The 13915-nt window shown below is 48.3% G+C and overlaps 1 protein-coding gene across 1 annotated transcript in view; it reads right to left on the minus strand.

The window, feature by feature from the left end:
• Window positions 1-3261: 3261 nt before the first annotated feature.
• The window catches only part of NBEAL2 (neurobeachin like 2), an 80781-nt gene continuing 70127 nt past the window's right edge, over window positions 3262-13915 (minus strand). The window contains 11 exon segments of the mRNA XM_074283105.1: window positions 3262-4035; window positions 4125-4260; window positions 5906-6054; window positions 7038-7196; window positions 7338-7454; window positions 8471-8565; window positions 8665-8837; window positions 9014-9123; window positions 9243-9332; window positions 9759-9875; window positions 9988-10085. Of these exon segments, the coding sequence (XP_074139206.1) occupies window positions 3934-4035; window positions 4125-4260; window positions 5906-6054; window positions 7038-7196; window positions 7338-7454; window positions 8471-8565; window positions 8665-8837; window positions 9014-9123; window positions 9243-9332; window positions 9759-9875; window positions 9988-10085 (1346 nt within the window). The 3' untranslated portion in view covers window positions 3262-3933.

Raw genomic sequence — 13915 nt, forward strand, 5'->3', positions numbered from 1 at the left:
CGGGGAGGGGCGGGGCTAGGAGGTCCCGCGGGAGGGAGCTCCAGAATACCACCCCACCCCCCGCCCAGTTCCATCTTAGCTCAATTAGGGACCTGCTGGGGCAGGGCACGCGCGAGCGCAGACAAAAGAAGCGGCCCGTCAGCCGGCTCCGGTTCCCCTCCCTCCTTTCTCCCCCCTCCCGTACTCCCCTCTCTCCCCCCGCACCACCAGTGCCCAGGCCACGCCGACAGCTGGCCGACCACTCAGAGCACACATGCCGGGTCAGATGCTCCGTTCCCCGGCTCATTTCAAATTTCAAATCTTCGCAAAGCTCCGCAGTTCCATCTGGGTGGTAGAGGCTCCCCCTCCCGAGGCGCATCCTCCCCCTCCTGCCTTTCTTAGGAGGCGCCTTTGGGGAGTTGTTTAAAAAAAAAAAAGCCGCGCCAGGCTGGCTGCCTTCTGGTGAGCCTCTGCTTGTGGTGCGAGAGGGAGGGCCTCTGGAGCGGCCCGGGGAGCTTGGCTCCGCTCGGGGAGCCCCTTAACTCATTTCCCCATTCCGGTAAAAAGAAAGGGCGCCCGGAGCCCGAGGGAGATGAGAGCTCCGAGGCGGCCCGGACGGAGGAGCGGCCTTCCGCGAGGGCGAGCCACACTGGTCCCCTGGAGGCAGGCACGGGAGCGGCCGGGCCTCTGCTTCAGGCTTCTCCAAGTTGGCAGCGCCTGCCCCGGCTTGCCCTCCTCCCTCCGCTGACGGCCTCGGAGAAAAGCGCGGGCCTGCTTCCTGGACCCACCTGAGAAGCCTCCCGGCAGGGGCTCCTGTACCTGCGCCGCAATTATGGGTGGATTGTCCTGAGTCAGCTAGCCTCCATTTTTAGAGTGGTATTTAAGAGGGTACAGAGTGAGACCACAAACACTCCCTCCTCCCAAGTCTGGCACACGCGGCCTCCCACTACACGCCCATCTTTAAAGCTGGCAAAGCGCTTTATTTGATGTGATGAGGGCAATGAAACTCAGTCTCCCGTCTCCAGCGACCGAGGAAGGATGGAAATCTAGCTGTGTCCCGCAGGCTTCAAGGCCCACGGCGTCCACGGCCGCATCAGCCAACCCCCACACACCCGCATTCGCCAGGCACTTCGTGAGCTTGGCAGGACAAGCATGAAGCAAAATGGAGTCCCCAGAGTCCCCCCTTTATTACTGGCATTCTCCACTCTTCTCTCCCTGCCCCCAAAGTCCTGCGCTGGGCTTCTAAAGAGAAAAAAAGTTTGGTCCCTGACCCCGGGAGGTGGGGGGGGGGCAGAGGAGGCTCACTTTTAAGAAACGAAGGAGGCCCAAAGGCATGGCCTTCTCTCCTTCGTTTATTTTTGATCCAGAAAGAGACCTCCCGAGTCATCAGAGGACATTCCCTTCTTTTGACGGAGTTAACAGACCCGGGGCCAGCCAGGTGGCCAACCTGGTCCCGGAGTCGGGAGGATCTGAGTTCAAATACGGTCTCATACACTTGACACTTAACTGGCCGTGTGGCCCTGGGCAGCTCACTTAAGCCCATTGCCTCACCACCCCCCACCATCCCCCAGAGAAGGGACATATGCCGGTCACCTAGGTCACCCAATTGCAGTCCTGATTTGAGCCCAGGCTCTTAGTCTGCAAAACCGAGGCTCCGGCCACAGACCTGCTCGGACAAGATCACACCTGGATGGACACACACACACCCTTGAAAAGACCCATAGCTTTTAGCCTCCTTTCCCATCCGCAGTTCACACAGGGGCCAGGGCCAATTTTCCTATTCTCTTCCCCCCTTCCCCCCTTGCCACATATCTAAGGTGAGAGGGAAGCGATAGAGAGACAACAGGGAAGATGTGGGGGGAGCAGAAGCCACCTCCGGAGAGGAGGGCCAAAGAGGGGCCAAGCAGCCTTTCATCTCAGAGGGGTGGCGGATCCAACACCCCCTTCATGGAGCGGAAGGGGGGTGGGGCAGACTACTTTGGAGCCTCTGGGAACCATAAAACTTTTTACTGGGGTAGTGGGGGACAGGAAAGGAGAGGAGAGGGGGTGGGGTGGGAGGAAGAGCTAATTCAGCCCTGGGGCTTCTCCTTTCAAGATCTCCGAAGGAGTTCCGAAGCCACCGAGAACTTAGAATAAGGGGGAAGGGCGAGGCTGTAAAACCAGGCCAGTCTTAAGAAAGGGCTTGGTAGAAAGGCTAGTTGGGTGCCACTGCTTTTGATCCCAAAGGAATAGAAATCCAGAGAGAAAAGGTTTTGCCCCAGATTATGCAGCTAGAGAAAGAATAAACTGGGATTGCTAGAGCATAGTAGTCTGTCTAAGGAGGAGATCGTTCAGGATAGAATCCTTTCTCACAAACAGAAGTGCACTACTGAGAGTAGGTACCTAGAATTCTGGGTCAGTTGGCTAGACAGATCAAAGGCCTCAAAATGAAGGGGCCAAAGGGTCGGGTTTTGTAGTCAAAGGGGCACATCTCTTCCCTCCCCAATAGAAGCGGTTGTGTATTTGGGCGCAGTGTGACAGTGGTTGTACTTTTGTGTCACACACTGCTGTGCCTTTGGAGCACATGCTGTGTATCACCATGTTGAAAACTGTTTCATTGTGACTAAATCGTTCATCGTCAGCAGGACTGCTATTTTATCACTCACACACAAATTTAGTTTTAAGCCACAGATTTTAGAAGTTGAAATCCATTTTTCAGAAACCATTTTCTTAATCAGCTCCCCAATTTTACCTTGGTATTTTGAACACTTTGCTTTAAATGGGGAATGTACTACCTGTGCCTCTAAGGTAATATTTCTTTCTGAAAGTCATCTTTAACAATGACTTACTTTCACTTGAATCATCAGAAATGAGTAGCAGTCATCAAGAGCTTTCCTGGCACAAGGGAAAGAGCACTGGATTTAGAATAAGAGAATCTAGGTTCAGATCCTGCCTCTGTCACTCCCTGGATGCACTCGGGCAAATTGGGTTAGCCTCAGTTTCCCCATATGTAAAATGAGACTGGACTCTTGGATCGTCTCTTCCCTTACGCCCTCCTTTAAATTACATGCAAAGATATTCATGTGTGTAAGATTTTGAGTTCCAGCAGAGTAAACGTGTATTGAGTGACTGAAGGGTGGGTATAAGTTTTTATTGAGGTTCAATCTTCCTCCGCGGGTTTTTTTTCCCCACCCCACCTCCTTCCCACTGAGCTTGGGGCTGTGGGCACTTGTGATGCATCAGGTGAGTAGTTGAGATGGGGGTGCAGGACCGTGGAGCAGAGAGACACAGAGGCCGGGCAGATACAAAAACAGGACACGTTTATTGTTGGGGGAAGGCCACTTACAGGGACGAGGGTTAAGGCCACGGCACCGGGCACTGGCCCCTTTGTGCTTGGGGGTTTGGGAAGGAGAAGACAGGCTGTCCCGGAAACCCCCCTCCCATCCCACCCCGGGCTGTGCAAAGTGCTGCCACGTAGACAGGGCCCAGGGGCTCGCTCTCCAGGGGAAGGTGGGCCACCCCTCACCACCCCCTTCCTCACTCCCACCCACAGACTAGCCCGCTTTCCCTGGTCCAGCCAGAGAGGGGCTTTCTGCCCCGCCCCCATACCTGCCAGGGGGCGGGTCTTTCCTAAGGATACCGGCCCCCACCAATCCCTGAGCTGAGGGGCGGGCATGACACCTGCAAACGACATCCCCATCCTCAAAGCCTATTTATGGGCGTGTGCCGAACCCCAGCCCGACCCGGGGGGCCGAGGACCACAGAGGAGCTTTTCCCCTCCGGTGATCAGACCAGCGCCCGGCCGGCCTCCGGGGCGTCTCGGCCGCGGCGAGGCGGGGCCGGCGCGTTCGGGGCCCGAGGGCCAGTGCAGAAGTTCTCCGGTCCCATTCCCCAGGAGGAACGGGCTGGGGGCGGAGCCAGAGCGCGGATCCGGGGTCCGGCACCGCCGGGAGGGGAGACACGGCCGGGCCACGGTCACTTTGCCTCGGGTGGGTTATATTCTGTCTCTCCGGAAGACACCTGCGAGATCCGCCGCGTGGATCTCCACAGTCTCCTGGCAAACTGGCCGGACCGCACCTGGGGGAGGGCGGAAGGGAAGTCAGGCTCGTCCTCCGGGCTTCCTCCCCCCACTCCCACTCCAGGGACCCGTGGAGTTTTCCCCTCACCTCCGAGGGCTGCCCGGCCCCCACCACTATCAGCTTCCCGTCCTCCAGCCCCACAAGGATGTGGCTCCTCTCCTTGGTCACTGCCACGCTGTGGATGGGCACCTTCATGGACAGTGAGGGCACCGCTGGGACCAGACTGAGGAGTGACAGGAGAAAACAAAGGACTCAGGGTCTCCCCAGGCCAGAGGGGACTCCCAGCGCGGAATGGGCAGGAGAAGGGAGGGGGAGGTGCATGGTTAGAGAAGCCCAGCAGCACCCTAAAACCTTTTACCCTAGGAATTACAATTTTATGGTAGTCTGTTTATTATCACCTCAAATTTCCTGTGGAAAAACCTGAGTTAATTGTCTACCACAGGGGGACCCAGGAAAAGCAGGTGAGTCATTAAAGCTAGCCCTAGAATTAGGAGCAGGGCCGCCCAGGCTGGGACCCCCTGGAAACTGGTCTGTGTCAAGATGGACAGAAGGTCAGATAAGGGACTTTAATGACAACTTCCAGCTCTGAGAGTCTGACTTTCCCCAAAGGGGGAGAAGAGAACTCAGGAAGTAACCTCTCTGATTAGCTGGCTGAGAGAGGCCCCAGGACAGCCGGCCATCCCCACGATACCCCCTCCCCCACTTCGGTGGCTCTTTAAGAGTTATGGAGCACAAGCACCCTGTGAGGCAGAAAGTACTTCTTTTTATAGGGACGTAGCCCTTTTCACTAAAACAAGCTATGGATCCCCAGATCAAAAGTGGACCCTTGTTCGTCTGATGGTGAGTTTTTTTGGGGGGAGGTCCCAGCTGTGACTTCATCTTAAAGCAAGAGCAGCTCTTTGGTAACTGGGGTATCGGCTTGGGGCATGGAGGTGAAGTGACTTCCCAGGATCCCAGAGCTAGCCTGTGTGCTGTGTCACTTGGTTAGTGATTTGCGATTGACTCCTGGCCCCTTCACCCTGGCACAGTCCTGTCAGTAACTACGACTGCCGCTGACGGTACAGACTCTGGCCAGAGAGAAGTGGATCGAGCTGAGAGAGGCGGCCTGTCTCTCAATGCCACAGACCAAAGAGACACCTTGAAAAAGATGGAGAAAGAACAGCATTCTTGGCAGAAGACCTGGTCTTCTTATGGTCACACCTAGACCTTTCCTGAGCTCAGGACTGTGCCAAAAGCTGGTCCTACAAAGAAACACAGAAACAAACCCCAAACCAAGAGACAGTCCCTGCGCTCAGAGCTCCACCACAGCAGGGACTCCCCAGGGCATAGCACAGGGCCTGGTAGAGACTTAATCAGCTCCATCCATTCGACAAATACTTATCAAAATACTTGCTATCTACAAGATCCAGGGAAAATCAAGCACAAGAGCTTTATCCTTGTGCCCAGCAACGGGAGGCGCAAATGAATAAATTCATTTAATCTAGCCCAGTAGGAATGGGAAGTTGCTCCAAGGTCATGATGACAAAAAGGGAGAGAGGAAAGGGAAGAAGGGCTCAGTACAAAATATTTGACTATGCCCTCCTGTGTTCTCCAGGCCAGTGTAGGGATGGCTAGCCCCGCTTAGAATCCCCTTGGGCAGCCTGGCACACATGCCCGTGTGGCCGTGTCTTTGTGTATTGGAACCAGTCTTCCCCTTTTGGGGGGAAAATACACCAATATTATAATTAGCCCAAGTTTAGGAAATTTAGGCCCCAGCACCAAGCCCCAGGTATTCCACAGGTAGAGACAATCTGTGTTTTGTTGAATGAAATAATGAAATGGTACTTTAGGTACCAAAGGAAACTCAGAGGGGGAGGGAGACATTTCACCTGTGCAGGTGGAGGATGTGAAGGTTGCACTGAGCTGTGCCCAACAGCACAAAGGTATCAGTCAGGGCCAGGGCTGTGGGTTGCTCCTCCAGCTTCTGCGATGCCAGCAGACGTCCATTCACTGAATAGAGGTGCAGGAAGTAGCTCATCTAGGGCAGGGAAGAGGATGGAAAGTCAGCCTAATCTCTATCCCCAACTGATCCAAGCACCCTACTGACTTCTTCCTCCCTCCCCAAACCTTAAGATGGGGAGTCCATTCCCCTGGTAATCTGCAGCTTGTCTCCTCTATCCTGGGTCTCCCCACCTGTCTTTATCCCTTCCTGTTCCATTAGGGCACTTTTCCCTCCCTTTTAAGGTGGGAACACTTAAGGGCCCAATGGATGAAGCACTGGCCCTGGAGTCAGAAGGCCCCGAGTTCAAATTTGGCTTCAGATACTTGACACTGTGTGACCCTAGGGTAAGTCTCTTAACCCTGATTGCCTTATTTCCCACCCCACCCTACAAAAAAAAGATTAAGGCTCCCTTCTTCCAGGATGTTCCCTTTTAAATATTTTTTCCAATTACATGTAAAAATGTTAAACATCTGTTTTGTTTTTATTTTTAGTTATCTTGAACTTAAATACAAAAAGACAACAAAAAAAGAACATTTCGTAGTTATATATGTCTAACAGATTAATTGCCATCTTGGGGAGGAAGAGAGAAAAAAATGGAAATCAAACTTTTATAAAATAAATATCAAAGACCAATAAATAATTTTTAAAAAATAATAAAAATTTTTAAAAAGCCATTTCTATGGACATAGCACAATGTAAGTTAGGATTCAATATAAAACCATTTCCATTTCAGACTTTTTAAAAACTATGTGATAAATACTACACATCATTTTCAAAGCTACCCTGCTTTTCTGCACTTTCTTCTAAGTTTTTTTGTTCTCTGCTGTGAATTTAAAGCTTGTTCTTTGTTTTTGTTTTTGTTTTTCTTGAATTCCAAATTCTCTCTCTTCCCCTCTCATGGAGAAGGCAAGCAATTTGATAAAAGTTAAACATGTTCAATCATGCAAAACACATTTTGAAACTGTATTTCCTACTACGTTGTTCCATTCTCATTCACACACACATACATACATACATACCTGGGCCCCTGGTCGTTCCTGAGCCAAGCTCTGCACCACGATTTGACCCTCAGGCCCCAGGGCCAGATGAGCCACAGGTCCAGGTATTGCACCCCCTAAGGGCTGTAGTGAAGCCACAAACTGGCCTCTCCTGATGGTGTGGATAATTACTGTCCCATCCTAGAGAGAATGAAACATCAGGAAATGGATTCAGAGCAAGGGGACCAGGGTCAGGACAGAAAGCTCTGCAACCCCTCACCAAAACCAAGAATGAAAACGGGATAGGGCTGTGGTCCTGAGCACCTGTGGCCCCGGCCTCACCTTGGAGCCTGACACAGCCATGTCCAGCTCTGTGCTGATGGCCACACATGTCACCTCAGCCTCATGCCCGTACAGGACCTGCACTGGCTTCGAAGCCAGGCCTGCTGACAAGCCACCCTGAGGGAGAGTAAGCTGGCATTAGGACCATCATAAAGAAAGAAGTCCTCCATAAGGAGGAAGAGGACAGGTGGGAGCTCGGGGGAGAAGGAGCATCAAGAGAAAGATACTTATTTGGTCCAGTATTCCTCTATTCAGCCCTCCACTGCCCTCCGAGGCCTTCTACATTGCAGGGCCACCAATCTACCTTTCCAGCTTTAAACCACGTTACTTCCCTTCTGTGTAGTCTACACTGCAGCTAAGTCAGAGCTCTAAACCCTGAACACTCTCTGCCTTCTGCCCTCCTGCCATCTTGCCTTAGCTTACCCTGTTTTCTAGGCCTGTTTTTGACTTGTTATATTCCTAGATTTGGCTTTTAAAGGTAAATCCAGCTACCACCTTCTCCAGGAAGCCTTCCTGGATCTTCTTAGTCACTTCCTCTCAGATCTCACAAATGTTGGTTTGACATTCTTCTAGTGCAGGTGGGTCTCCTCAGCTTGTGCCCCAGAGTGATACTTGCTATAGGGAATTAAAGTTATCTGCCCTGGGTAGATTGAGCCTCATGAAAGGCAGGGAAAGAAGCCAAAAAGGAAACGAAGGAGAAAAGAATGAAGGAAGGAAGGAGAGAGAAAGGGAGAGTCATTGTAACATTTTAAAATGTACAGAAGAGAAAAAAGTCCAGACGGGACAGAGAAGCAGGGCAATACGGCATGCTACTCTGTTACATTGATATATATTTCATGGTTTCATATGTAAGCATCTTTGTCTGTTCTTTGTGTATAGAAAAATTGATGTTTATTCATGTCTGTTAAAGTCTACAATGAAAAAGGATTTGGGGAAAATTGTTTTGGGGCTTAAGAACGGGCAAACGGGATAGAATGAACCATACCAATCAGGCTAAAAGCAAAACCAGGGACAGAGAGGAGAAAGAACCAGAAACAAAAAGGAGAGAAGGTGCTCTGCCTCTGTCCCTAGCGCAGCCGCCCTCCGACAGTTACTGCAGCAGGAACCCCTGTCCCGGTCCCTAGGGAGCTCACCTGCTGCAGGACCTGCCACACCATGCACGTTGTGTCCCGGGAGCCCGAGATGAGGTAGAGTCCACACAGATCCAAGGCGAGGCAGGTCACCACATCTGCAGACAGACACATGCGTGGATGGAGGCTTCCGATCAACCTCTGGCTCATCCCTCTCTGTTCCCTCCTCCATCCCCTGGCCCAGGGACACCCCATACCAATATGGCGACCGAGCTGGCTCAGGAGTTTGCCGCGGGGCAGGCTGGTCACTCGAAGACTGCCGTCCCAGTGACCACCACTGAACAGGAGCTTCCCATCTGGGGCCACGGCCAAAGCGTGGCCACTCACGCCCCCACCGGGTGCCCAAGGGCCACTCAGCAGTCTCTGTGTCCTAGGATCAGAAGAGAGAACCAAATACAAGGCTGGAGTGCAGAACCTCCTGCTTTCCTCCTCCGTCCCCCACCGGCAGCCTGCCAGCCCCCACCCCGCAGCCCCCTTCATTTGTATTTGACAGCTCCAGTCTACACCTACGCCCGCCCTCCCACTCAGCGTCTAGCCCCCTCCTACTTGGCGTTGGACACAGTGGGGTCCTTGCTGAAAGTGAAGTAGTTGCTGATGTTCCGGTCGTAAGGCAGCCAGCTGTGCGTCCCCAGCAGTCCATTGGCACTCACAGTCACCTTTGGGAAGGACAAGAAAAACACACGTGAGCCTCCATCTAGGTAGCAAGAACCAGCTCAGAGGATGGAGGGGGACTGAAGAGACAAGGGTCCCAGAAGACCACTTTAGTGGGACTTACCAGCAAGTCCGGAGATCCCTGGGTCATGAAGGAATGGGACTGCCGGTGGGGCACTACAGCCAGTACTAGGGGCACTCCGTCGCTGATGCCCTGTGGCACAAGAAGCACAACCTATACTTTCTTGCCGAGCTAGACCCAGGGATGACAAGAGAAGAACTCAAGATTCCCCGGACCGCTGGGGAAAATTTCAGGAATCTTATTCTGTTACATTCACCAGGCACTATTTTTAAATGAATTTTTTCAGGACATATTAAATTTTGCTAAAGTGCTTTCTAATCTGTGAACTCGTTTTATCCTTCCAAATGCCCTAACAAGAGGCCCAGACATATGAAGGGGCTCCAGACCATATACTGTGACAGTACCAGGGCCACATCCAGAAACAATCCTACTGTGAAGGCATTTATGTGGTGCTCCAAGGTTTACAGAGCGCTTTACGTGCCGCCTCATCTGATCTGGACTTCAGCCTGAGGCTCGTCCTTTGACATGGAGCTCCTGGCTCTGGCCGATCCCACTCACCTCAACGAAGAAGGCCTTGAGCTGGTCCAGGTTCTGGAAGAGGTTTGGCGAATAGGTATCAAGGCGCGCGAGGCGACAAGCAGCATCCTCGGCGGACAGTCGGGGCGGGTGGGGCTCCTGAAGACACAGCCAGGGGGGAGGAGGCCCCCAGGTCAGGGCAAGCTTGAGTAAAGTCTTGGAGTCTTGTTCCCTTTCCCTCTGCAGCCCTTCCCCGCAGCCCTGCTCCCACCTTGAGCAGCTGGCAAGGGGTCTGTCCAAAGTTACTGATGATGCCCTCCAAAGCCTTCCGTTCCGTCTCGTCTGCCACGGCGTCCAGATCCACGGCCCCTAAGGGATTGGGAGAACTTTGTTGTGCACAGCACCACCTACTTCACAGGTGAAAAGACCTCAGAACACAGGCTATGGAGGATTAAATAATACCTGGGCAGATAACAGGGACGTGGCTGACTTCGTTATCTTGGCTAAGTTCCATAGAGTGTGGAGAGCAGGGGGAAATTTGCTGGGATCTCTACAGACTGAACAACGCTTCTTTTTCTGCTAAGGGCAGGTATGTGCTACCTTGCTTAAAGTTCAGGAGAAGGAGAACACATCTCTATTCTTCATGTTATGGAGGAAAAATGAAATATTCCTTTTTTAAAAAAATAAAAAATTCAATGCGAAGATAAAGAAAAAGATTTTAAGAAGTAGAGGGGAATTCTGACTTGCATCAGGAGGATGAAGGGTAGTAGAATATGACCCAGAAAAGAAAGAGAAGCTGGAACAACTGAACACTTGGGGTTAAGTGGTAAATATGCAGGCCCTCCCCCAAGAAGCAGCAGCAGCTGCTTGCCTTCTGAGGATCCATGATGGAAACAACAGGTGCTGTCAGGGCAGAGTTCGGCCTGTCAAGGTCTAAGAAAGAGCGGATGAGTCATGGTGTTTGGAGCCCGAAGCAGCTGTGAATGGAACAGAGCAAGAAAGCTACCGTCTTCTCAGACACATAGAGGGGCTAACGGAGAAGCTCCCAAGATTTGTCTCATTAAGATGGTAGGGTTAGAGCAGGAAGAGACTTTGGAACACTTCCAAGAGTCTTGTGATGGAAAATGCCATCCAAATCCAGGGAGAGAACCATGGAGACTGAACGGCAAACAAAGCAAACAATTTTCGCTTTTTTTTTCTCCTTTCTACTGGTCTTTCCCTTTTGTTCTGATTATTTTTTCACTACATAATTAATGTAGAAATACGTTTAACATGATTGTACTTATATAATGTATGTCAGCTGTTTGCTCCTTTGGGGAGTGGGAGGAAGAGTAATATGGAACTTGAGAAAATCTTATACAAATGAGGATCTTTAAATGTAATTTTAAAAAAGACTATTATTAAGTGGGAGAAAAAAGGAAGAGAATGTGGATGTCCAAGAGTCCAGCCTCATTTTACATATGGGGAAACTGATGCTAACCCAATTTGCTCAAGGGCACCCAGGTAGTAACAAAGGCAGGATCTGAATCTAGATTCTCTGATTCCAAATCCAGTGCTCTTTCCCTTATGCCAGGAAGGCTACTTGATGACTGCTACTCATTTCTGATGATTCAAGTGAAAATAAATAATACTGGCGGAAAGGGGCAGAAATCATTGTTAAAGATGATAAAGTCTTCAGAAAGAAATATTACCTTAGAGGCACAGGTAGTACTTTCTCCATTTAAAGCAAAGTGTCAAAATACAAAGGTAAAGTTGGGAAGCTGAGTAAGAAAATGGTTTCTGAAAAATGGATTTCAACTTCTAAGAGCCACAACTTAAAATCAAATTAATAATAGGTTCTTGGCCTGTCAGGATCAGGTCATTTCATGATGGTTAAAATAGCTAACTTGACTGTTTTTATTTTTGCTCATGACAACTAGTGTTTAATATTCCCAGATTGTCCCAGAGCTCACTTTCAAAAGAAAGTAGTCATGACTTATGTGTCTAAGCCTCCTACATGATCTACAAACTTTTGACCTGTTTCTTACTCCTGATATACATTTTTTTGGGGGGGTATTTATCCCTTTTGTCCATCTTTGAATTGGAAATTTCCAAGCATAAAAGTCTATGTTCATTTAATTTGAAAGATTTTTATCAAAGATCTTTGCAGAATTTCTCTACCTTCTCATCCTCTGCAACAAGTTTGAAGATAAAGTGATATTCTTTTTGCAGGTATTTATCATAGGATGACCAAATGCATAATGAAATGTTTATGAATATCCCTTGGACACAGGATAAAACCAATCCTATCAACATATTTGCCTTTCCTAAGAGAACCAGAGAGCCATCTTTCCATTTATCTGAAATTTCCTTCTTGTCTTCTGACTTTGTTTATAGGAAAAATGAAAGACTGAGTTAATGCCCCCCTCCCCCAGCAGCTTGTAGGACCCTAAACAACAGTTTCTCTAGAATAACAATTACTAGGTTAAAGATGTGTAAGTGTATATACACCTCACACATAAAAGAACAGAGAAGGCAGGAAGAGAGTAGAAATAGACTAAGGCTAAATTGGAGATACTGCCACGTGGGAAAATGTGAGAGAAGGTCAGCATAACAGAAGGTATGTGAATGGTGAGTGATTCAAGCAGAGAAAGAAGAGATATAATCATTAAAGCATTCAACAGACTACCTGGAGAGAAAGAAGAAATAGAGTAAATAGTTGTTGAAAGTAGAGAAACTGGTTACTTTGATAGAAATGATAGTAATTTTAAGAAGTAATTAATTACTTTATCTTAGAATTTGTGAATAGAGGAAAAAGCTGGGCTAAGGATACGACATATTCACTTGATTTGGGAAAAGCAGATTTCAAAATGTTTAGAACGATGAAAGGTCCCATGGGTTTAACAGAGGATATCACCCCAAGAGAGGTGATTGATAAGATATCACAATTAAACTCTGAAGAAACCAAGAAAAACAATTTTTATTTGAGAAGAGAGTATTGTTTAAAAAGACCAAGGGAGATACAGAAAAAAACTCATTCACCAATTTTGGTCTTAATTTAAGATATCCATAGAAGATGAGAGGGTAATACAGGATGAATACAAAAGTTCAATATTCTGCTACTTCTCTAAGAATAGAATGAGAAGTATTAACTCTCAGAATGACTTGAGGTCTGTCAAGGAAAGATAAGGAAGTCACTCAAGACTTTTGCCATTGTACTGGGGAAAGAGAAGTATCAAGGAAAGGCTAGAGACCACTAATGTGAGCATATGGGATGAGAGATGATAAATTGCAGAACTTTTCATTTTAGTTTTTTTTTTTTTTTCCAGTTTTCTTTGCCAAAAAGACCTGTGATTGGTATGGGAAGGACAGAATAAAAAAAGTTAGCAGGAAGTTGAAATCCAAGATAAATGAGAAGGTCCTGGCTACATTTGATAAATTCAAGTTACCAGGTCGATATGAATTACATTCCACGGTACTAAAAGAACTAGCAGATATGCTTGTCCACCCACCATCAGTGACTGTTGAAAGATTGAGAAGAAATCTGGAATTCACAATTAAAAAAAAAAAAGCTAATAATTAGTTGAAATCTAAAAAGAAAATAGAAGCATCTCCGTACTAAAGAAAAACAGATGTCTTGATTTCCAAAAATAATTACATAATTTGTAGAAATTATAAAATCAGCAAACTACTGGATACGAGCTCTGGTTAATGAAAAAATTCTGGAATAGGTTAAGTATTAAAGAGATGACTAAAAACTATCTAGAAAAGGAAGTGGCAATCACTAAGAATCCATGTTGCTTTATCAAGAGCAAGTCATACCAAAAAAGAAAAGGACTACGAGAATAGACTATCACATACACTGAGGTAATTATTATAGTATATTTGTTGCTTAATTGTTTTTATTTATCAGACATGAAGGTTCAGTCTGGGCATGGATTGAAATGTCTCTCATGTGAAGGAAAAAAAAACCCAAAATAAACATGTTACTTCCTTTTTGGACTATGTAATTGGACTGATTAAGGGAATTCTGAACATGATAAAATCTCTCATGATTGTCTTGTAGGAAAGATGGAGAGATACGGGTTAGACAATACAGATTAGAAGTTGCTGAATGATTTACCATAGCGCAGAATAGTTCAATGTGTTTGGCCCTGTGCTGCTGAACATTTTTATTAATGCCTTGGATCAAGGCATAGATAATATATGTATCAAATATT

Source organism: Sminthopsis crassicaudata, chromosome 1 (genome assembly GCF_048593235.1).
Source record: "Sminthopsis crassicaudata isolate SCR6 chromosome 1, ASM4859323v1, whole genome shotgun sequence".
Classification (NCBI taxonomy): Eukaryota; Metazoa; Chordata; class Mammalia; order Dasyuromorphia; family Dasyuridae; genus Sminthopsis; species Sminthopsis crassicaudata.